The following is a 25,151-nucleotide window of genomic DNA, read 5'->3' as shown; positions in this document are numbered from 1 at the left end:
CGATCAGGATGGCTTTGCTAGGGGAAGTGTAAGCATGCGGACAAAGCATTCCCATTTAAAACACCATTCAAGTTCGGGGTAATAAGAAGTTTTGTTTCCAGCTCCCAAGCAGAACTTATCACAGCGTAACCACACACAGAGGCTGTGGGCAGGGGACCTTCCTGACGGAATGACTAGCTAGGTGAGACGACCCCTCCCCGCCCCGCCCCACCCCACCCCACGAACAGCTGCCTGAGAACACGTTAACAGACCCCCGCCCCACCCCCCCACCCGGCCCCCAGGTAAGAGAGAGAACGTGCGGAAGCCCCACCTGTGCCGGAGGACAGACCTGAGCTGGACGACGTGCTGGAGGTGGTGCCCGAGGACTGGGACTGCTCCATGGCGGGGCTCGTGGACACGCTGTTACTGGTGTTGGTGCCCTCGTCCGCTGTTTTCTTGAAGAAACTGTGCTGCAGGGCGTAGTACGGTTGAATCCGCGTTTTAGGGTCATAATCCAGCATCCTTAAAATGAGGTCTTTGAACTTCAAGTAGTCAGCTACCGTATGACCCGACTCCCCAGCGCGCCGCCCACCAGGCCCTCCCGTTTCCACGCCGAGAATGTTGTGGAGTTTGCGGGTTGCTGGTGGTTTATACTCCTGCACGGAAGAAAAACAAAAAGGCTTTCTGTAAGTTTGATCGGATATGCAAAAGTCTACTTAATCTCAAAAACGTGTACAGTTAAGTCCTCTAATGTTTTTTCACATGTAATTATTCCAAATGCACTGTGGTTAGAAAATTTCAAAAAATAAAATCACTGGATGTTGGCTTCTAGTTACAATGTAGAAAGTGCAGAAGACCACTGCTCTCACTCTGAAAGAAAAAACCAGCCTGGCGGGTAAGCACTGCTTTTTAAAAACCCATCAGAGAGCTGAGGGCTCAGAAAACCAGAATTCAGTGCGTTATGAATATGCATAGCTCTTCCTAGGAGAAGCAGGTGAGGAGCACCTGCCACAGGTCCGGGCAAGGGGAGCTCCACCGGCTCCGAACCGACGTCTGACAGCTGCCTGTGAACAGGCCTGGGAGGGGCGGAGCGGGGACCGAGAGGCAGGAGCCAGCAGGACCCGGGCTGGGAAGTCTGGGGCGGAGCAGCAGTTAGAACAGAGGGCCTGAGGCACAGGCAGGAACGGGCTGCCCTCTGGGCGAAGTAAAGAGATCCTTCGGCCCCACCAGCACCACTCACACACTGTACACACAGCCCCACCAGCACCGCTCACACACTGTACACACAGCCCCACCAGCACCGCTCACACACTGTACACACAGCCCCGCCAGCACCGCTCACACACTGTACACACAGCCCCGCCAGCACCGCTCACACACTGTACACACAGCCTCATCAGCACCGCTCACACGTGTACACACACTGTACACACAGCCCCACCAGCACCGCTCACACGTGTACACACACTGTACACACAGCCCCACCAGCACCGCTCACACACTGTACGGACAGCGGAGATCCGATTCCAAGTTAAGCAAACAAGGCCCTGCACAACTGGAGCCCTCTCGCTGTAGGAAGGTGAAATGATAAAACTAGCATCCTGTGTAGTGTTTTCTTACAAAGGTAAACACACATATTCCCTAAAACTTGGCAATAATTCTACTTCTGGTTAGTGACCCCACAAAAATGAAAACATATATTTAAAAGATTTATACAAGAATGTCACCAGCTGAAACCGGTCTGGCTCTGCCTGCGAACCGGTGGTAGAGCGTCTGCCTGCAGACTGGGGGGGTCCCGGGTTCGATTCCGGTCAGAGGCATGTGCATTGGTTGCGGGCACATCCCTAGTGGGGGTGTGCAGGAGGCAGCTGGTCGATGTTTCTCTCTCATTGATGTTTCTAACTATCCCTCTTTCTTCCTCTCTGTGAAAAATCAATAAAATATATTAAAAATAAAAAAATAAAAAAAAATAACTCCTGAGACACACAATATGAGCGAGTCTCCAAAAGCAATGTTTGTAAAGTGAAAGAAACAAAATAATAAATACTATGGAGTTCCAGTTATAGAAATTTTGCCTGTGAATGGGCAAAACTAACCTTTGATGAGAGAAATCAGAAAGCAGGGGTGAGATGAGAGAAAGGGGTCAGGAGAAAACTTCTGGGGCAGCAGAAATAAAGGACTGAGCAAAAGTAGGCTTCCAGTTGTTCATATGGAAAAATGCATACAAGTTATGATTATTATAATAGTTGTATTAACTCAAAAGAATGTCACGATACAACTGCAAACCTGCTTTTGCCCAACCTTGTATATCTTGTTTTAGATCACATGTGTCAAACACAAGGCCCGCGGGCCAAATCCAGCCCGCCAGGCCTTGCAATGTGGCCCACACCGCGCTGTCATCACTGCACTCCGCTGTCAGTTTATGACATTGTCAGTTTATGACTGTTCAGTAAACCATTCGGCCCGCGATTTAGGCTGGATTTTAGATTTTGGCCCCTTCTCTGATTGAGTTCGACACCCCTATTTTAGATAGTAGATATGTTATCCTATATAATAAAAGGCTAATATGCAAATCAACCGAATGGCAGAGCAACTGGTTGCTATGATGCGCACTGACCACCAGGGGGCAGAACACTGCGCTCCCACAGGGGGAGCACCACTCGGCCAGAAGCCAGGATCATGGCAGGCGAGTGCAGCGGAGGTGCCAGGAGCCTCTCCCGTCTCCACGGCAGTGCGAAGGATGTCCGACTGATGGCTCAGGCCCACTCCTCATGGGAAGTGAGAATAAGCCATCGGTAGGGCATCTCCCAAGAGCTCCCGGGCTGCGAGAGGGTCCATGCCAGGCTGAATCCGCCCCTCTCCCCTCAGGCACAAATGTTGTGCACTAGGCCTCTAGTATATAAAGATTAAAACTCAAGAACATGGAATGAGAATGCACCTAATTGTATAAAAATGATACTTTAACAAAACAGCATCGTTCATAGTCTTAATTCTTTATCCCCCTTCTCCACCAAAGGAAAAAATAAATATATAGTAGCTTCATTACTAGGAAGCTAAAATGGGCTCATGAAACATAATGAGAAATTAAAAGTAAAAATAAAATCACTTATGGTTAAAATTCCTGTACATCCTTCATAATGTAATCATTAGGCTGTAGATTTGCGGGGTGTTGGTTTGTGTCATTTTTTTTAAACAAAATCTATTTCTGTTCATAGAGAAATAGTCACTTTATACTTTTAAAAATTTAGTTTCTTAAGTTGGTTGCTACTTATGGCTATGGAAAATCTCATAAAAAGATAGTTAAATATAGGTTAAAATACTTTTAATTTTAGGAAGGGAAATAATGAAAAATAATAATTACAGCCCAAATTTGGAAGAAATAACAGGCTATAGCCCATAGTGAGTTATCTGTGGTAGAGATTTGGGAAATTGGATGGGATGAACATTTTACTTAGAAAAAGAACAAAAATAGCACAGGGGAAAGACAGCTTCAAACAGAGGAAGAAACAGCAGCCTGCAGAGAGAGGAAACAAGTAGGTTCCATGCCCTCATGCCAACGGAAACCGAGCGGGAAGGGCCGCCGTGGACGCGGGCGAAGCGGAGGGTCCCCGTGTGCTGTGGTTCGGTGGGAACGGGTCCTGACGGGCAGCACTGTTACCGAAGGGAAAAGACCCGGATGTTCGCTTGGTATTTTCCATCCTTCCTTATGGGGAGGGGGCATAATTAGCTGCTGGACAGTCCACTGCCTGGGTCGTAGAGTAAGGCAGGATGCAGTAAGTTAGAAATCAGTCGTGAAAGATACAATTATATGTATAGTCTAAGATATTCTAAAAAAAAAAAAAAAAAAAAAAAAAAAAATCACTTGATATTAGAAGTGAAGGCTCCAAAGCTATATGAAGGTGAATTAAAGCCAACAATAATCTTCAGTTCCCTGGGAGGGGCACATGGTGGCAGCGTCGCTAAAATGCAAGGGCAAGATAAAAACTAAACCAAAAATAAAACCTCTTAAATGTCAGAAAAGCGAAACTACACTCACAAGGTGTCTGTTATATATCATACACAATCACATATTTAACAGTTATATTCATTTTGTAATAAAACAAGCTAGCTTACAAAATACATGAATATTTTCAGATATATAAAACAAAAAGGTAAATCACTAATTAGACAGTTTAGGCATCTGAAAAAAGCTCTCAAATAAAAAAAAAAAATCACTGAAACAAATCTAATGTTTCAAAACTTCACTTTTAAAGATTTTAGAGATGTGAAGTTCCTGTTAAGCATGTCATCAAGCTAGGAATATAAAGCCAATCAAAGAACCATCTAGTCAGTTCATATTCTTGTCACACATTGCTCAAGTAAAAAATCTTTTTCTCCCATCTAAACGGGAAAAAAAATCCATTTACTGCAATTATGACTGCCACTGTCCACAGCTGCAGGACTATTAACTGGGAATTTACTATAAACGCTAGTGGTGAGAAACAAAGGGCAAACTTACTGATTCTACTGCTGAGCCCAGCCCTGGGGCTTGGCCAGCTGTCCGAAGGCAGACATGCAGTTGTCATAATGAACCCCAGAGAGAACTCTGACCATTAAGCAGCACTGGCCCCTACAGTTCAGGTCAAGCCATATCCAGCTTTTGAAAAAATTATATACCTGAGTTACTGAAAGTGCCAACTCTAACACTGATTTCAAGTCAATACAAAATGAGCTATTAAGACAACTCCAGTGAAAGAAATAACAAAGGCTCCACAAAATATGTCCCCGTTTTACCCGTTTTCCATCTTTGGTCTTCTTTAAGTTCCAAGAGCCATCTGGCAACTTCTCGAAGAACTTTCTTGCTTTTGGTGCTTGATCAAGAATATGAGCAGGTGGAATACCCAGAACTTCCACTATTTTATTCATCTGATCTACCTGTATTAAAAATAAAAACAAAAACACCTGTAATTTCTATGGTAGACATCCTACTTCTGCTCACTGATTCGTCCATTCACTCATGAATTACAACTGAGTAAGGTGAGCATCCTCTGTGTGCCACGCGCTCCTCCAGGCAATGGGCGTACAACAATGACCCGAGAGACAAGTCCCTGCCCCCCGGGAGCCCACCTTTCAGGGGAAGAGCAGACACAGGAATAAACACATAAGCCTGTGTATGTGTAAGTATGTCAGGTGGTCATGGAAACAAAGTAGAAAAAGGATTGGAGGGAGTGTTAGAAGTTTAGTTAAATGACCACACAAAAATTTCCAGGGGCTTAATACAGTGTGGATCTAATAAACCCTTTTGTAAGTGCAGATTCATTCAAATAATGCGTTTCTACATGCTAGAAACCATGCTCAGTTGAATATAGTGGTAAACAAAACAGACAAAACTCCCTACCACAAAGTTTATGTGACAGGGGAAGAGCTCACCACTAAGAGAATACTAAGCGTATTATGTCGGATGACAAGAACCATGGAGAAAACAAAAGGGGATGGGAGTGAGGAAGGGCAGCACAACTCAGCCCAGGGCCATGAACGGCGCTGTGGAGCACCCCAAAGGCAGTGCAGGAGGACGGCGAGTGCTTTCTGGAGGAGCATGTCAGGCTCAGGGCAAACAATGCACAGGCCCCGCTGACGGGCCTACTGCTTCCAAGGAACAGACAGGATGTGTGCTGGGTCAGAAAGCGGGAGGGGGCACAGAGAAGACACAGGCGGGAGAGAGGACAAACGTCGGGGAAGGAAGGGGTCCACGGACTCTGGCATTTCCAAAGGTGAGATGGAAGCCACAAGTTCCAGGTGGCCCTGACACTGCTTAAGCCCATGAAAAGATGCCAATTTACAGTAAATTTTATACCAATTTATATTAAAACAAGAAGAAACACACACTATGGCAGTTACTGCCAGACAGTAGCTCAGCCTATTAACAGCTGTATAACCCAGTACCAATCATTAAACCTCATTGATCTTTCTTTTCTCATTCATAATGAATGGACTGGTTAAGAGCTACAATGGTTAACTTTTCTTTAAAAATAAAAAAACACAGGTTTTTTTAAGGAGGCAGATTATTATTTTTAAAGTTAAATTTACTGGGGTGACATTGGTTAATTAAAAAATATAGGTTCCAGTGTACATTTCTATGACACATGATCTGTATATTCCATGTGTGCACCCACCCAAAGTCAAATCATCTTCCATCGCCATGTACTTGACTCCCTTTCCCCTTAACCATCTCGTGAGTAGTTTTAAAACTAATGAAAGCTCATTCCTCTGCCTGCGTGGGACTTGGCCTCTCCCTTACCCTTCCAGGCACTGCCCTCTGACCTTCAAAAATCTAACACACAACACAGAAACCCGTGGACTAGAAAATTACTAGAATTATAGCTCTAAAATACTCTAATACTAATTTAACTTAAATTATTCAGACTCAATATCTTATCAACCCTATTGGTTATGATTTTTGTTTGTTTGTATAAATTATTATATATGTCTCCTTTTTCCCTGAATGATTGCCCCTCATGCCTTCATTATCATCATTTTCTATTATTATACTTAAAATCTGTAAAATTTGTACCAAGATACTTAACATTTTCTTATTTTTTGTTCTTCTTTACTAGCAGATTAAAAGTTCTCACTTCCCACATCACCATTATATAATAACTGAAAAAATTGATAATATGACTCAAAACTACCCTAATATTTGGATGATTACATTGGTTAAAAAAAAAAAAAAAACAATTTTCAGATTCCTCTGTCAGACTAAAAACAAAAATAAATTATGAAAAGAGAATTTTCAAAGCAATCCACCACATACCTCATTGGCTCCGCTGAACAGAGGTTCTCCAGTGTGCATTTCAACCAAAATACACCCAAGGGACCACATGTCGATAGCAAGGTCGTAAGGCATTCCCAGTAGCACCTCTGGAGACCGGTAAAAGCGACTCTGAATATACTGGTATATCTGAAAAACAGTGCAAAACAGCATTAATTACAAAATAAGTTCTAATTGTAGCCAATATTGGATTAACAGCACTGATCTAATATTAACAAAAAACAAAAAAAATTATCTAGCTCCTAAATTAGGGTTCCATTTCCTGATTTTAAAAACGACCTATGAATATTGTTTAAAGAACTAAGCATGTCCCAGAAATGGCTAGTCTGCCTGTGAAATGCAAACTATGCACAATTCAAGTCCTTCATTTAGTTCAGTCCTAACTTGTAAAAAGAGACATCTTAAAACAAATAATGAGGCCTTATTACAAGAAAATATTGAGAATAAGTTATTTTCCTATTAATTATTCTTTGTTGCTATGGCTGGCACTGGGTTTACCATTAATTTAACAGCTAAACTGTTTAGAAAGTTAACCTTTTTAGGTTAACTTAGGTCCACTGTATGGACAATCCAGGCATGTGTACTAGACTGTATCCCAGATGAATCCTAGAGACACTGCCACATAAAGACTCAATCAGGAGTTGTTTCTGGTTAACCACTTCTCTGCCCTGTCCCCTCCCATCTCAATCTAAGACTTCTGAGAAAACAAAGTATTGAGGTGGGTTATTTTCAATGAAGAAGTCTGAAATGTCTTCACAGACCAATTTATCTTCACTTAGCCATTGTAATTTCATATGTAGAAATATCAGCAAAGAAAGTTTTATGAAAAAAGACAGGAAACAAAATCCTTCAAAGTATACTTTCTATGTGAACACTCAAACCAGCAGCTGGCAATGCGATGTCGTTTCTAACCAGTGTTTCTGTGGCTCCGACCACACGGTCTCCAAGCTTCGCCTCATGTCCCACTGGCAGGTCAGCCCAACCTCAAGGCCTCTCGGAAAGAAAGCCTCATTCAGAGAGACCAGGAAGAACTACATGTTTCCGGATTTTTACAAGCTAGCACCATCAGTAGGCCCCAAAGACTCCCTGCTACTAAGACGACCTATTTCCCACCTGACAGCTAGTAATCACGTCCGGTAATGACCTCCGCACTGCGTCCACATTGCTAATCTCTCACATACCTACTGCCACTGTTTTTACGTGATTCTATGTAACTCCCAACTCCCAAAACGTACTCACCCGCTGCCCCAACTGACAGGAACTGCCGAAGTCCACAATCTTGATGGCGCTGCGCTTGGGGTTGCACAGGAGGATGTTCTCCGGCTTCAGGTCACAGTGAATGATGCTAAGTTCTGGAGTCGCGAGGAACAGCAGCGCGGTGCACATCTGCTGTGCAAACTTCCGCGTCAGGTTCAGAGAGACACCGCGGAAATTGGTGTTCCTCAACAAGTCATAGAGGTTGTAGGACAGCATTTCAAAAACTAAACAGAGATGGTTTCGAAACATAAAGTGGCGTTTCAAATGCACTGAAAGAGAAGAGTTTCCGTTTAAATCACACACTGACCAATAAAATGAGAATAATGTATGCATGAACTCTCAAATAATCTATAACATTACAATGTCAAATGCAGAGTGAACATCAAGTTAAAATTTGGAGATCAGCATTCTGCACTAGCAGCAAATTCTTTAATCCGTTCAAAACCGCTAAACTGTTCATGTGCTGAATGAACCAGGTGCACTGTCTGCCAGGAAGAAGTACCACCAAAACACCTTGTTTTAAAAAAGGTGACTCAGGTCTACAAATATGAGTAGCAGCCTGGTGAAGAGCCCTAAGAACACAGCAGTGACTGCCCGCGCTCAGCTCCGGTGCCCGCCTCACCACTGGTCTGAGTGCCACCCAGGACCTCAGTTTGCAGTAGCGCTGTCCTGGCAGCCCTCTCTGGGCAGGCTGTGGCATATATACACAATCTGCTTGGCTGACACTTAGGTTTCACTAGTCATTTTCTGTAACAAGTCAAAGGAAAATACAGATTTTTCTTTCTTTTAAGCAAATATAGCAAATGTCTAAAAATCAGGCATCAGAAGGCATAGTTCATAAAGCATTTGATTATGTTCAACAAACTGATACATGGGACATCTTTTGCAATACTGAAGGTTTGGAAAAACTTCAAAAGAAAGTTCAATTACAAGAAGGAATTATAAGCAGACTTATGAAGAGGAAAGAGTAGAGAACACATTACTGCTGTCCCTGTTGACCTCTATAAAGGTTCATACTTATGAAGCTTTTCAAAGATTGTACTTTAAGTATTAACACTGACTTCACATCAGATGAGGTCACTCAATAAAAGCTGCCCTTCACTATCCTATTCTTACACACACCAAACGGAGTGATAGGAAACCACCATTTATCACAGGTGCCTTCATCTGGGTCTTCTGCACACAAAAGCAGGTTTCTCTGCAGATCTGTCTAGAGCACATGTGTCAAACACAAGGCCCGCGGGCCAAATCCAGCCCGCCAGGCCTTGCAATGTGGCCCACACCGCGCTGTCATCACTGCACTCCGCTGTCAGTTTATGACATTGTCAGTTTATGACTGTTCAGTAAACCATTCGGCCCGCGATTTAGGCTGGATTTTAGATTTTGGCCCCTTCTCTGATTGAGTTCGACACCCCTAGTCTAGAGTAACTGTGCCAGTATTCACTGGCTGGTCCCTGAGGAAGGGGACACAATGAGTTGTCCTGGTAACAATACTGCTTTTAGATCACTCCTGATACACATGATCTAAAATTAGCACAAACAACTCAATATGAATACTACATGACTCTGTAGGAGTCTGTAGTAGAAATCAACACTTCGCAAATAAGAAGAATCCTTAAATGTTACATAAGAATGTATAACATCTGCTCTTAATCACTGAAGTTCACGGGTTTAAAACTAAAAACACCACCAGTGTGACAATACGACACCCAAGAAATGATCCATGCAAAAGTTTTAATGAGTAAGCAGTAGCTACAAAAAGAATGCAAAGGTAACTGATGTCAGAATTCCAGTGTGATTATGAAAATCCCTCTAAGAAGCTCTGAGATTAGAATGCTTTTAACCCTCCTATATAATAAAGAGGTAATATGCAAATTAACCCTTGCACCTTCACAAGATGGCTACCTACAACCAGGCCGGCAGGGGGGTTAGTGAGGAATGACCAAAGGACTGAACAAAAGGGCTGTGTGGGTGACCAGGTCAGCAGGGAGAAAGGGGGGGGAGGGGCAGTTAGGCCGGCAAGCAGAAGCAGTTAGGGGTGATCAGACCGGCAGGTAGAGTGGTTAGGAACAATCAGGCAGGCCAGCAGGCAAGTGGTTAGAAGCCAGAGGTCCCGAATTGCAAGACAGATGTCTGACTGCCAATTTAGGCCCCATTCCTGGGATGCGGCCTAAACCGGCAGTTGATTATCCCCTAAGTGGTCCCAGATTAGAGAGGGTGCAGGCTGGACTGGGAACCCCTACACACACACACACACACACACACACACACACACACGAATTTCATGTGCCGGGCCTCTAGTTTACATTATAATTTACAATATAAAAGAGCAATAGGACTTTCAGTCACCTTAAATTTAAGGTATCAACTCTACTGGTATGTCTGCATCTAATTCTGAAGTTCTTTATTTGTTGTTTTCCAATATTAGAACCTCAATTTCTTGTGACACTGCATTCACAATCCTCCTAAAAGAACTTAAAAACTCATCCAAAAGAATATCTGTAATGACTTATACAATTAATGATCATTCATCAGTTTACCAAAAACAAAAATGATCACTGTTATTATGTAAGAGCTGAGTAGCTAACATTTACTGAGTACTTAGTATATGCCTGCCATGTTTTCTTTCAATAAAGCAGGGTTAAAATATTACAGTAACACATCAACATTCTCTCTCAACTTTAGCAAACATTCAAAATAGAACACACAAGAGTGAGGAGGAGGAGGAGGAGGGCGTGTCCAGAGACCACTTTGTAAGCCGAGCATCCTTAGGAGGTCCTTCTTGAGCTGCTAAAGCCCCTTCTGTGGAAACGAGCTACCCTTATACTAAGTTATAATCACAGCGAACAGCACATGTCCAGTAAGTCTGAGTAAAAAAGGCTTTAAACCCTAATGGTATTACTATCAATTATATCTGATATCTAAAGAGAAGAACCCGAGGAAGAAAAAGAAATAGCATAAGATCCTTTAATTGTACGATGGGGAGTGAAGGGCGTTTCATAAATGGAATCTACCCTGAGTATCAGAACATTATACCTGTAACATGCATTCTCTTGTTTCAACCACATTCAGGGGACTAATGAAACCTTTAACACCACAATGTCCTCCCATATTTTCTTAAAAAGGAGCTTGCTAAGTAAAATTTAACCTCATGTTTATTAAGTAAAGCCAGCATTCCTGAATCTAAATTGCTATGAATATACACCTACAGGCACTTCTACCATTAATTGATTCTAAGGTCTCTATCATAAAACTGATGGCATCTTATATTTATCCTGGGCAGCAACTGTTTCTTGGTAGCACATAAATTATTAGCATCTCACACTCACGGGCATCTTAGATTTGGTTAAGAGCCTTGAAGAATGGATAATTAAATGTTTGCCCATGTACGAATCAGCCCTAGACGTCACTATTTTCCTAATTCTTCTGTCTCATTTTGTTTTCATAGAAAACCACCACATGACAATGAAACCAACACAGCCTGCGGAGTCAGGCAGATAGGTTCGCATCCTGTCTCCAGAGCCCTGGCACCTGGGGCATTGTTCCTCTTTATACAAACCACTGTGAATAAACATTCTCCCACTCTCCTTACAGGACTGCTATGATTATTATCGATGATACAGGAAAAGCACAAGAATATGGTAAGAGTTCAATAAATGGTGGCTATTATCTCCTTTCTGTTGTAATCAGTCCAACAGCTTCTAATGCCGCCAAACTTAAAAACAGCCGGAGGAGCTAAGATTTTGACTCAGCCATACCAAAAATGGTTCTATAACCATTATGAACAAACATACTATTTTACTTCTCATTACTGATCTGTATTAGAAATGGTTCAAGTTATCAGGAAGAAGATTTCCTGGATAAATGTCCATGACTAAAGCAAACAAATGGGACTTCTTAGTCTCCCTGACCCTCCAAAGTCACTATTCTCATTTGATTCTAAACTGTTTGCCCTTTATAATGCACAGTCCCCAAAACTTAGCATATTATTGCCAGATCAGGTACCTTATATAAATCTATGCCCACCAACAGAAATAACTGAGTTTTTAGTCAATCAGGTTAAAGAGAAAATCAAAGTATTTAACCACTAACTCAAATCTCTGGCCTGGATTAGGCACACCGCTCTGTCCCCTGTTTGTTTACCTATGTAGTATTTCATTTCAGTGTCATGTTTGTTCATGAGCTCAAGCAGCCGCACTTCTATCTGGGCTTGATTCAGAAAAGCCTTCTTGTTCTTTATTATTTTAATGGCCACCCATTCTTGCTCCACACGATCATATGCCTTTACAACCTAAAAGAGAAGAAAGAGGAATAATTCTCTGTTTCACTAATGGCAACAATTTCCCAGCAGTTACAATTCACCTTAATTGTACATTTACCTAACTCATTTCATGACGTTCCTACTTAGAAGAGATCCTATTCCTTTCCATTCAATATCATTCATTTACTACTTTACAATCACTTTACGTCAATCTTTTCTATTGAATTTCTTTTGCATCCTTATAGTATTTCTAAATATCTACAAAATAGATAACTTTAACAAAATTGGATCAACTATTTTCCTGTTTCAAAAATAAATTTTAACAAGTGCTTTGGTTTTTCATCTTATTAAATAACACTGTAAGACAATTCTGTTATGTTCTTTTAATGAGAAATAAACAAAACAAAACCTGGTTTAAATCCTAAGTGTTAATGTAAAATATATCAAAAGTCCTAAGTCACCTGAAAAATGTAGATAAATTTCTAACTTTAAATTATAGTTTCAAAGATAACATAGGCATATAAAATAAAGATTAGTTTCCACTAAAAAAATCAAATATAAATTACCAGGAAAGTTCCACAATATAGGAGTGGGCAAAAGAAGGTTGCAGTTGTTTGTATGGAAAATAATATACTAATTCATACAAGAATAAACTGTGTTTCACAACTATAAACCTACTTTTGCCCATCCCTCTATATACTAAATGTCATAGAGAATTTTGATGGTTTTAAAATGAGAATCAGTGCTAAGGTCAGGAGTGTTCATGACTAAATCACCATGCACACTTCTCATTTTAAATTTACTCATTTAAAATGAGTTTCATGTTAACAAAGAGATTTACATAAAAATTAAGAAATCAATATAGATAAAAGAAACTATCTCTACCCATCAGAAATAGCGACTATAACTGATTAAATAAGTTGTATTTATGACATCATACAGAATCTGCACATTCAGAAAGTCTGGGGGTGCAGGTAGAATTACAAGTGATTCCACCCTGTAGGTTGAGTACCACTGAGTTACAGAAGAGAACGGAATGTATGTTCCAAGATTTACGTAAGATAAAGAGATGGTCAATGACAGTATAAATGGCTCAGCTGAAATCAAACGTGGAGGGAAAAGTGCAGTATCTCCAGTTCCAGCCATCCTGAAAACCATTACCTACTGCCTTTTAAGGCAGAGACTGCCCTGTGAACACTGACTAGCTGCCTGTGCCGGTGCCTGTATCCCAATAGAATCCAGGACAAAGGCCACTAACAGGGCCCAACTATTTACTGACTTAGCAAATAGTTAACCGTTGAATGCCAAAGCAATGGTTTTTAACCCTGAATTACACATTTAATAGGTAGGTTTTGAAAATGCCAATGCCCAGAATCCAGTCACAGATTCTGAGTTAATTGGTATAGAGTCTAAGCATCAGTTCTCCCCCGCACCCCCCTACCTCCCTCCCCTCCCCCCCCCCCCCCCCCAAGCTTCCCAGGGACATTTCAACATGCAATGAGGAAAACCATCGGCTAACGAAGTGAAGGAGCCCTGATTTAACAAGGGTCTGGCGGAGCCTTCAGAGAGTCTAACGGAGCCAATGGAGGACATTGTCTGGTGAGTGGCAGTCCTGAATCAGAGCACACCAACAGCATAGGAGAGAGGCATCAATCTGGCCTGGTGAAGTGAAGCTTTATGTCAAAGAGGCCTACATTGTCATAGGTTTACAGAAATTAAGAGTAGAAGAAAATTAAAATGAAAGAGGAAGAAAACATCACTCTGACCTCAGACACTGAGTTTTTAGGGAAAGTGAAGTTTAAAGAGTAGGCTACATAGCCATAATTTTCACAGTGGACATCACACAAGTAAAAAAATCCTGCTGACAGCAATTGCTTACACGTTGGTGTAATTTTCAAGGTGGAGACAACAATCCCTGTATCGAAGGTGTGGAGAATCACTCTCAAAAGCAGTTTCAGAAGTAACTTTCCTTAAGAAACTTTGAGAGAGAAACAAGAGCTGTTTCTAACAAAACAAATAATCCTATATAATAAAAGCCTAATATGCTAAGTGTTTGGTCATCCGTTCAACCAACCAAAGCATAATAGTTAATGCTATGCTAAGACTGCTCAACCACTGCCTGTGACATGCACTGACCACCAGGGGGCAGACGCTCTGACCAGTAGGTTAGCTTGCTGCTGGGGTCCGGCTGATCGAACTGAGCATGACGGGCCGGACATGCCCTGGAGCCCTCCCATGGTCCCTCTCCAGCGGGCCAACTTCCTGCTGTCCGCTATTGTGCACCGATGGGGTCCCTCAGTCTGTCCTACACCCTCTTGCAATCCGGGACCCCTCAGGGGATGTCACAGAGCCAGTTTCAGCACAATCAAGCAGGCCCCACAGTTGCACAAATTCGTGCACTGGGCCTCTAGCACTTTCATAAAAGGGGGACTCCGCACACACTGAAATACCTCTGGCTAAGAAGAAAACGAGGTTACAAATCAAGGAAAAAGCCCTGCATTATGTAAAATCACTAAAATCCCTTGAAGGGACAGACATATAAATGGAACATCAAGGCCTGGCAAAGCCACACCAAAGTCCTAGAGGTCTTCTAACAATCCTGCTCCTGTTTCCTTTCAAGCCTATTGAATACCATAGACTTTTCTGGGTCTACACCTGTGGCTGCTAACGGCCCGCAGTATACTTTTTGTCCTAAGCACGGTAAGACTGGCAAATGACGAATGTGTTCCACACAGGTTAAAGAGAGCTATATGTTCCTTTCTCTCCAGGTAGGAACAGGTTAGTAAATGCACGCAGGTCCCATACTTAAAGAAAAACAAAAAACAAACAAAATAAAATTTTAAAAGGTAGTTCAGGATGAGTCATTTTGAGACCCCTTCTATCCTCATCAGTAAGAAGTCAAAAGAAGTAATTGGACTGTAAGTTAATGACTGACTCAGAGCACAAAGGTTGCAAGACAAATATTCCGTGATTAACAGTAAATCACACCTCAAACAAAAAAGAGCTCTGAGACTCAGTGAGAAAGAACTTACAGTGCAAAGAGCTGGGGACCCACAGCCACAGAAACGCTTTTTAAGGTGCAGGGAGGAAGCCTGGCTAGCTATTGGTCTGAGCACAGCTGATGAAAGAGACTACTGTAGTGAGGTTTTGTGCTTTGTGTTGGAGCGGGGCGGGCAGGTGAGGAAAGGAGAGTTATGGGTAAAGAAAGAGGCCAGGAATGAAGAAAAACAAAGAGTTTCCTTGGTGTTCCCAAATTCCTTGTTGTTCCTGATAGAAGCTCCCTGAATGATCCTCTTAATGCACCCAACTGACCCCATTACACTGAGCCATGCTGAATGCTGTGGGCACTGGAGGAGGAGAGGCCTGACAGACAGAAGATGAGTTGAGAGAAAAACCCAGGGCACAGCCCCTGGCTTTCCAAGCCTCCAAAAAGGAGGGAGAGGGCACCTGCCGTGCCAGCTAAAAACTAGTAATGCTTTGCTCCTTGAGGAGGAATACCAGACAGGGATAATTATCTCTAGCATTCGTAATAAAGAATCAGCCATAGACTACACAAAGCCCATATGAACCGCAGGCCCATATTTGTGATTAAAATCAACCTCTCAGTGCAGACTGGTGTGGCTCAATGGCAAGAATCGACCTATGAACCAAAAGATCACGATTCGATTCCTGGTCAGGGCACATGCCTGGGTTTTGGGCTATATCCCCAGTAGGGGGCCAGTAAGAGGCAACAGATCAAGTTTCTCTCTCATTGATGTTTCTATCACACTCTCTCCCACCCTCTCCCTTCCTCTCTAAAATCAATATATATAAATCAATCTCTTAGTAACATAAGCACTTGGTAGCTATATAAAAAAGAAAGAAAGGTCCCCAGGGATTTTGACAGCTGATACACTGTACTACCTTTAGAGAGCTATGCCAATCCAAACACATACCCACTGTTTAGATCTATTTACAAACATTGAAAACTATGCCACTGAGGAAAGCATATAACATCATTCACTAAGAAATTGAAACTTATTAAATCCAGCATTTCCCATTAAATTACCTGTCCAAAGGAACCTTTGCCTATTAAGGAATCGATTTCGTAACGATCCATCCACTTCTCTCCGTTTTTTACAATGTAATCATAATTATCGTCGTCATAGCCATCATTGTAAACCTTCCGCTCTTTCTTATGACTGGAATCGTCTCCCTGGCCCTGCTGGTGCCTTCGCTTCTTTTTTGCATAGTAAACCTGAAATGAGAACATATGGTGTTTATTGTATAACTAAAAACACTGTGGATTAGGGGGGCATATATCAAGAGACAAATCTGCTACTTATAGGAAATTAATGAATTTTTACTCTTTATGACAAATACAAAAAACAAAATAAAAAACTTCAGTAGTTGCTATTTGAATCATACCATGGCACTGATACATAACCAGTGAAAATTGTCTACAATAAAATTCACCTCACAGTTACACTGCTTATCCCTGGCCAGTGAGGCTAGCTTGTTGGCGCACTGTCCCCCGCACCAAAGGGCCGCAGGTTCTACTGCCGGTCAGGGCACACATGGCAAGCAAGCAGTCAATGTTGCATAAGGCACAAGATTTTAGAAATGAAAGTTTAAATGTATATAACTGATGTTTTACTAATATAAAGGCCGTCCTAGACATGCTCAATTTTAAAGTCTGTAATAATGTAACCATTAGTGAGAAGCATCCTGTCTCCCACCTCACCCCGCCCGATACTAAGGACCAGAAGCCTGGAGGCCGATCACAGGCTGGTTTATTTTCCTTATATCCGTTTTTCTTACAAAATAGTTTCTAAGATCAATTCAAAACAAAACAAAAAACAAAAAACAGGTGAACTAGGCAACAGTCCAAGTAATTGGTAACTAACTTTAAAGCAATTATAAATTAGGGTTTCGCAGAATAACATTAGAAAAACTCTAGTTTATAAGGTAGCACTACATTTAAAAACTAGCTTCACAAAGTTACTGTTAACAACAGATTAACAGTGGCTTTTTAATTTATCAGATATTAACAAATTGACATTGATAAATTATTAACAATTTATCAGCTATTCTTAATATTCAAAAGCTAGTTTGGCATCATATCTTTTATAACACATTAATTGTGTGTAATATTCAACTCAGAAATATTCCTCATTGCATTCATTCTGATTTTACCTTGTCACATTAATATAATAATACTGGCATTAAGGAGCATCCAAGTGCTGTAAAATTTACACCTCCATAGAACATCTTTCTAGCTACATGGCTCTACAGCTGGAGAGGATAGGCTCCGATGGGAACAGAGAGGACTCTCACTGGGCGGGAAGGAAGCACAGGCGTGTGCTCTTCTCCAGAGCTCCCTCAGGAATTATAACGGAGCTGGCGTTGAGGCTAAGTAGCAAATGGCAATCAAGCCAAAGGGCTCAGACACTAGAAAAATGACTTTTGGTGGCAAAGAGCCAACCTGGAAGACGAGTAATTTGAATTGCTATGTTTTTTATCCTACCTACTTCCACCCAAAAAGGCTTTTAGATATCTTACTATTAAAAGAACACCCATAAAATTTAAAAAGACAACTTAAAACCACAGAAATTTAGATCAAATACACTAGGCCAAGTGCTTGTTAACTAGTTATTAAATATATCTCAGAGTTTCCTGACATCCACGGCAAAAGCAGAAACAGATACGTATATAAAAATTTAAGCAAAATTCTAACAGAAGCATACTTTTATAGCAGTCACTGTGCCCGCATGCTGCCCTTGCTTGTTTTGGAGAAGTTATTTAAAAAAAATGGTAGCTCAGCATTTATTAGGTAAAACTCTGGAAAAAAGGGGGAAACTATCCACAAGTAAATCTTTTGCAGTCCTTGTTAGTATATCTTCTTTCTTTCACATAATTATATCGTCTATAAATCATTAGTTTAACAGTCTTCACAAAAACCATCCAAATGACAATCACCGGGGTAAAAAAAAAAAAAAAAAAAAAAAAAAAAAAAAGTTTAGTACATTTAAATAGGTCACAAAGTAACTTTTCCCTATTCCATTGCAAGAGAGATGCTGTCATAACAAATCAATAGTCTTACCTCATTAATATGTTTATATGTTTTGATCAAGTCAACAGAGAGTTTTCTCAGCGGAGCAGTTGCTGGGTCTCGGAAGGTTTGGGGCATCCGCCTCTGTAACATGACAATATCAGGCATCACCTTAAATAGACAGAAAAGACTAGCACTTTAACTTTACTGTACCAGCACAAACCCCCTCTTCCGTATCCCGTTATCTTTTAAAAAGGCATCTACATTAATGATTATACGTTCTCTCGGTTATTTCTGTCAACAGATCCCACTGAGGAAGACCACTGGAACGAACCAATGAAACTGCAGTAAATGCCCAGCTACCCATGGCTTCAATCCTGCTCCCCAAATGGACGGTGGGATTACAGAGACAGCCTGGTTTAAGAGCCTCAGGAAGTGCTGCCCAAGCGGGCTTCTCCGCCATCTGACCAGCCCAGTGAAAACATCCTCTGGATTACTCCTAAAACCTGGCCTCACTCGGACTCGGGGCAGCACGAAGCTGGCCGTGGAGGAGGATGGGGGCTTGGTGCTGCAGAGGGCAACTCCCAACAGCTAGACTCTGCGCTCTGACAGACATCAGCCCTGTGAGCAAGGCTGCAGCCCGCTCTGTTCTTTAACAACGGGGTGCAGCCTGCCTCCACACCCCCCTCCCTGCTCTGGGACTGTCCAACGCACATCAGGCAGATTACACGTTTCCACTGTTTCCTCCTGTTCCTTCCACCACAAGGGAACCCTCCACAAGGGCAGGAAGTTCAATACTGTATTCCCTTTGCCTCAAAGAGTATCTGGCACACAGTAGGTTTTTAATAAATATTTGACTAAACAAACAGAGTCATAATACCTATCAATATCCTTACTTATGATTACAACTAGAGGCCTGGTGCACGAAATTCATGCACAGGGGGTAGGGGGTGTCCCTCAGCTCGGCCTGCACCCTCTCCAACCTGGGACCCCTCGGGGGATGTCTGACTGCCTGTTTAGGGGCATTAACTCCAGCCACTTAGAAAATCACACAGAATGTCCTTGACAAACAAACAGTGTGGTTTGAGTTGTTTTAATAATAATGCCATTCCTTTAAATAATATCTGCTTACACACAATACAACTGCTACTATGTGAATTCAGAATGTTAATATCACAAAATCATAGGAGGTTGTAGTGGAAAAAACCTTGAATTGTCTAATCTAAACTTTTATAAATATGGGAATTCCCTTTTCAAAGATTTTGAATGCTTTCTGTCCTAAGAAGCTTAACCAACTTTTGAGGCAACTAATTTTCTGTGAAAGGACTGGGAACTCTGGCAGTAGGCACGCCTGCCGCCCCCTGGGACTGGGGGACTCCAGCAGGGCTGAGGGGACTGGGTGCCGCCATCTTATGGCTATCGGTGCCACCATCTTTGTGACAGTGTGATGGTCAATTTGCATATTCCCTCTTTATTAAATAGGCAGTGACCACAAACAAGTTCCACAGGACACCTTACAGCTAATAAAACTGTCTTTTAAAAACCTCATTTCAGCCGGGACCGGTTTGGCTCAATGGATAGAGCGTTGGCTTGGGGACTGAAGGGTCCCAGGTTCGATTCCGGTCAAGGGCATGTACCTTGGTTGCAGGCATATCTCCGGTAGGGGGTGTGCAAGAGGCAGCTGATAGATGACTCTCTCATCGATGTTTCTAACTCTCTATCTCTCTCCCTTCCTCTCTGTATAAAATCAATAAAATATATATTTTTTTAAAAACACCTCATTTCAACCATACTCTATTCACTCCCCCCATCCTCAATCGTAAGCCACCTCTCTTTCATCATCCCATAGGCAGTCAGAGTTCAACTGTGAGTTCCTGCTAGACAGGAACGCTGCAACTAGCACATCCTAACCCTGCTCTTCGGGCCCCACTCAGGCTCTCAACAGGCCTTTTGCAATCACTAGATCCTCAAAACCAATCAGTTACATGAAGTTACCTACAGTCACCACCACTAGCTCCCGGGGGTCCTTCTAGCTCTTACAGGCCTTCATGCCAGTCAAGGCGACAGTCAGAAGCTGCTGATGCAGCCCCTCTCAAAGGATCCTCGGGCCAATTTGAGGGCAGAGGCAGTAACGACCTCATACCAAGCATCATCTCCAGAAATATCTGGAGTCTTGGGATAATTAATCAAGTCTGAAAACCAGAGAGGAAGGCTATAAGGCGACAGTGGACAGGACAGGAGAAATCGCCATCCCTGTGGTATGAAGAGAGCGTTATCACACAGTCACCTAGCTGTACTTTCTCTTTAACCAGCATTAACCTTAGTTTCCTCTGCACCTATACTTAAACTCCAAAAAGTTGTTATCCAGTTGATAAAATTCATGGAATTACTGTTAATAATTATCTCTTCTCATGATCCTCTCCGTCTTAAAGTTCCAAATAAGGTTTATGGAGAAAAAAAATAAAACTCCAGTGATTACAACTATCTGAAAAGAGTAAGAATAAGAAAATCTGATTAATTTTTCTAATATACAGTTTTCTTTTTCTAAATATAAATAATAGGTACAGCTATAGTCACCATCACTAGCCATCCTGGGTTTCGTACACTATTCCTTGAAGACTTAATGAATAGACAGTATCAGTAATAAGCACGTCAATTATTTTTATGTGAATAAATGCTATGAGCATTTAAGGTAATAAGAGATTTCCCTTAGCATCTTTCCTTTTTATTTTTTAAGACCCTGGCATTATTTTCATGCTGGTAATTTACTTAGCAAGAAGCTGCTCGGACTATTAGAGGAGAGCTCCCTGTGAAATTTCACAAAACCATTTACCAATGAGAAGCCTGAGCGTCTGGAGTAAACACTGGGCCGCGTCCCGGAGCCAGGGCAGCATGCTGGTGAGGGGAGGCGTGGAGGCGTCTCACACCTCCCCTGGGCTCTGAACCACAGCACTGTACTGGGAACCCCTCAGCACTTTTAGCCTCTGTTCTACCCTCTTAGCTGAATCATTTTTAGGCTATTTGTTAGGCAAAATAATTGTCATGCACAATAAGTGACAATAAAATAAGCATATGCATTTATTAAAATTAGTTATGTATAAATCCCGAATATAAGATTTTTACTTGCCCATTTATAATTCCACTGGTATTTCAAACATTTGGAAAAGCATATACCACCGACTACATATTTCAAGAACAAATTATGTTCACTCAAAACACCAAGATCACACAATCATAGCACAACTTGGGCATGAATGTAATGCTGACTGAGTAGTGGTGTTTTTCTGCATTCAACATGCGTGTGTGCTGTGTGCTTGGCCCTTCACAAAATACTGTAACCTCTCCCACAACTGGCCAGACTGCCTGAAAGGCCAATCAACTGGCTGATTCTGAATGCCTTGCTTTCTCAGATGCCCCTGGCAGCAGAAGGTATTATCTCAGGGGCACTCATATATATACACCAGGTGCATTCTGTTTACAAAAAGCATTAGCCTTCCGACCAGCCTGTAATGTCACCACTTCAGCACAAGTCCAGAACTAGGAAATGACTCCTCCAAATACTCAGTACAAAGTTAGTAAGACTCAAGGCCAGCCCTCGGAGATGCTGTCGGCATTTCCTGCTTCATACAGCCACGAACCTGGAAGAATATACAGAATCAGGACAACTCTTTCCTTCCCTTCCACGCTGAAAGCCCATGGTGCTCAGAAGACCCACAAGCTCAGCAAGCTGACTTAAAGGGGTTGGCCTAGTCGAGGTCCCAATCTTACATTCAAGTGGCAGAGAGCAGGGTCCAGGTGGCCTGACTGAAGGCATACAACCAGCTCATAAATAAAAACCTGAACCCATGTTCCATGGCTTGTAGAACATTCCACAGCAGCACCCAGTTTTAGTGGCTTCCACTTCGGTTCTAGGAAAAAAGCCTTCTATCTGTCTGCCTTATTAGGGTCAGAAATCTGGTGTGTAGCAGATATATTGGACTAAATTTTATTTTATATTATAAATACTGAATATGAATTATACTTAAGACAATCTTATATAAATCTTTCCAAGTATTTTACAGATTAAAATGAAAATACTAAGTGAATTCTCTCATTTTAAAATAATCCACAAGATATCTGTTATAACTAAAAGTAGGTACTTTGCTAAATTACCTCCTTACAAGAACCATAAAATAACTGGAAGGACTGGAATCTGTCCCAGCCCTCCTACTGCCGGGTGCTGGAACGCCAAGAGCGCCGTATCTGAGACAGAGACGCCTGGGCTGGGCCCGGGTCCTGTGCTCACACACTGAGGGAGGCAGGCCCATCAGCTATGAAACAGACAGAAACAGGCACCCTGCCGGACAGGCTACTTTGGAACACGAGGAAAATAAACTGTACTTTACTTTGCTTATTAAAAATACAATGCAATGGAATCATTGTGCTATTACTACTTTTTGGGTGTCAGAGAATTTTCTTCTGGCTTACAATTAAACACTTTCCAAACTTGAACATTCTGACCGACTGGTCAAATTCCAAACATCCAACTTCTCAATATAAATATACTGCATAAAAAAATTCTTAAGTCCTGCCATAATTCATAGTACACATGCACACTTCATAAATAAAAAGCAAGCTCAACTAGTGACAAAATCTTATTATAATACATACAATGTTGTCCCCTAATAATGACATTATTTAACTGTAGCCAAACACATTACTTTGAAATAATCCAGTATGAGAAATACTTTGAAGTTTTCTAAGTTTTTTATCCTCGCTTGATATATTAAAAGACCTAAACAAAACAATGGCAAACCAAATACCCAAGAACATGGAAAAACAGCCATTCTCAGACTCATCATAGACTCAATCCCAGTGAGGAAAGAAACTGCCAAACTATAGCTAGTCGAAACTTCTCCCAAAGCAAAAGCAAAATCAATGTAATGGGTGCAGATAACTCAGGAAATCATGAAAAATACACATACACGTGCATATATGTATGTATGTATATCCAGAGATTTCAGCACTTACTCTCTTTACACTAAGTATTTTATGAAAAAACACTGAATCTCTGTCTAAATATCAAAATGAACAGTATGATTAATTTGCATTACGTATTTTTGTTTTAATTTAAGGAGTTTTGTCCTTATTTTTATAAATATATGCATACAAAAGTAGCTTTTATCTCTCTCTATATAAAAGGCTAATATGCTAAGCGTCTGACCAAGCGGTTGACTGATCAGTCACTATGACGTGCACTGACCACGAGGGAGCAGGCGCTCCGTCTGGTAGGTTAACTTGTTGCCGGGGTCTGACCGATCAGGACTGGGCAAGATGGCCCTGATCAGCCCCGATCGCCAGCGAGGCAGAGGGCCCCCACGTGTGCACGAACTTTGTGCACCAGGCCTTTAGTAAAAGCATAAAATCAGCTATGTAAGTTTGCTTTAATGAACTCTGATTTGTCCTCCTATAATTTACATTTTTCTACTTAACCACCCTTTTCTATACAAATAAGCTTTTGGGCCCTGGCCAAAGTTACTCCATAGTTAAAGCATCGGCCCGAGCACTGAGGGTTGAGGACTTGATTCCCGGTCAAGGGCAAGTCCCTGGGTTACGGGTTCACTCCCCACCCTCAGTGGGGCACATGCAGGAGGCAACTAGTCACTGTGTCTCTCACACATGATGGCTCTATCTCCCCACCCCTCACTCTCTCTCTGAAAAACAATGGGAAAAATATCCTCATGAGAGAATTAACAAAACCAAAAAAATAAGCTTTCAGTTTAATATTCTTTAGGAAAATATTTTTCCTTCCCTGTCATAGAATAAGATTATGTGATTACATTGTATGTTTTAAGTGAAATAGAAGAAAAAAAACCCCTCTTTAATTGCAAACTTAACATCATACTATGTCAATCCAGAATCCCACTTGACATGTAAAACTGAAAATCATTAAAGCATTTTGCCTATTTAGCATTTTAAGGAATAAACTACCATTCCAACAAATTGTTTTGATATGTCATGAACTTACCTGGTTAGTGAGAGGTTGCTGAATCTGGTCAGAATAAGATAAGGCAGAAACCTGCTGGTCACTTATGCTTGGCTGGCGACGGTCACTGTACTGATGTGAATGGGGCATCTGTCCAGCCATCTGAAGGCCAGCAGCATGGAATGAAAATGACGGTGCAAGCCGAACAGATGAAGGTTTGCATGCTGAAGTCTCTCCTCCTGCGAGAAGACAAGGGAGGGCTGGTCACAGGATGTACTCGGAGCTGGTGCTGGCATCCTTGGGCCTATCTGGCATTTCTTTAAACGAGTACCTTAGGGTGTTCAATGACATTAAACACCTCTAGAACTACAAACAATATGTCACCGACACAACAGCTTTATGTTAAAAGATATAAAATATAGTGATCAAATGAATATTTATAAATCTGTATTAAGAGAAAAATCTTAAATAGTTCCTTTTTATAAAGCAATAAGAATAATCTTTAATATTTATTTTCATATATGAGATTTTCATCAACTGAGAACCATGAGTTATGTAAATCGTGTCAAGTGGCTCTCCAATGGCCTGGGACCCTGAGAAGACAATTCAGCAGAACATGGCTAAGACGCGGCTTTGCACCTGCCAGGGGCATGGCGAGCCACATCTCCATTAGCCCAAACCCGCTGAAAGGTCTGTTCTCATGGTGCTCACCACCGACACAGGGAATTAAAGGCTGAACATGACACACACAAACGAATCCACAAGACGCTGCTTTCTCTGGACTCTTCCTAAGAGCACCTGGGCCTGGCAACCTCATCACAAGCCTGAGTGGCCAGTAATGCTCCGCAGG

General features: G+C 41.8%; 1 protein-coding gene across 11 annotated transcripts in view; it reads right to left on the bottom strand.

The window, feature by feature from the left end:
- Positions 1-25,151, bottom strand: part of DYRK1A (dual specificity tyrosine phosphorylation regulated kinase 1A) — a 120,674-nt gene that overhangs the window by 9,120 nt on the left and 86,403 nt on the right. For 5 of the 11 annotated variants that reach the window (XM_084873611.1, XM_084873610.1, XM_084873608.1 and 2 more), the window contains 8 exons: positions 24,344-24,540; positions 18,388-18,507; positions 16,354-16,542; positions 12,188-12,335; positions 8,027-8,313; positions 6,770-6,916; positions 4,753-4,893; positions 311-635 (listed from right to left, as the gene is read on the bottom strand). In XM_084873611.1, the coding sequence (XP_084729737.1) occupies positions 311-635; positions 4,753-4,893; positions 6,770-6,916; positions 8,027-8,313; positions 12,188-12,335; positions 16,354-16,542; positions 18,388-18,507; positions 24,344-24,540 (1,554 nt within the window). The remainder of the gene's footprint in view (positions 1-310; positions 636-4,752; positions 4,894-6,769; positions 6,917-8,026; positions 8,314-12,187; positions 12,336-16,353; positions 16,543-18,387; positions 18,508-24,343; positions 24,541-25,151) is intronic. The other 6 variants (XM_084873615.1, XM_084873614.1, XM_084873609.1 and 3 more) reach the window with 3 other exon arrangements.

This window comes from Pipistrellus hanaki (assembly GCF_964339955.1).
Source record: "Pipistrellus hanaki genome assembly, chromosome: 2".
In the NCBI taxonomy this organism is placed as follows: Eukaryota; Metazoa; Chordata; class Mammalia; order Chiroptera; family Vespertilionidae; genus Pipistrellus; species Pipistrellus hanaki.
Note: the sequence above shows the minus strand (reverse complement) of the source record. Positions and strands in the feature narration are given on the sequence as shown.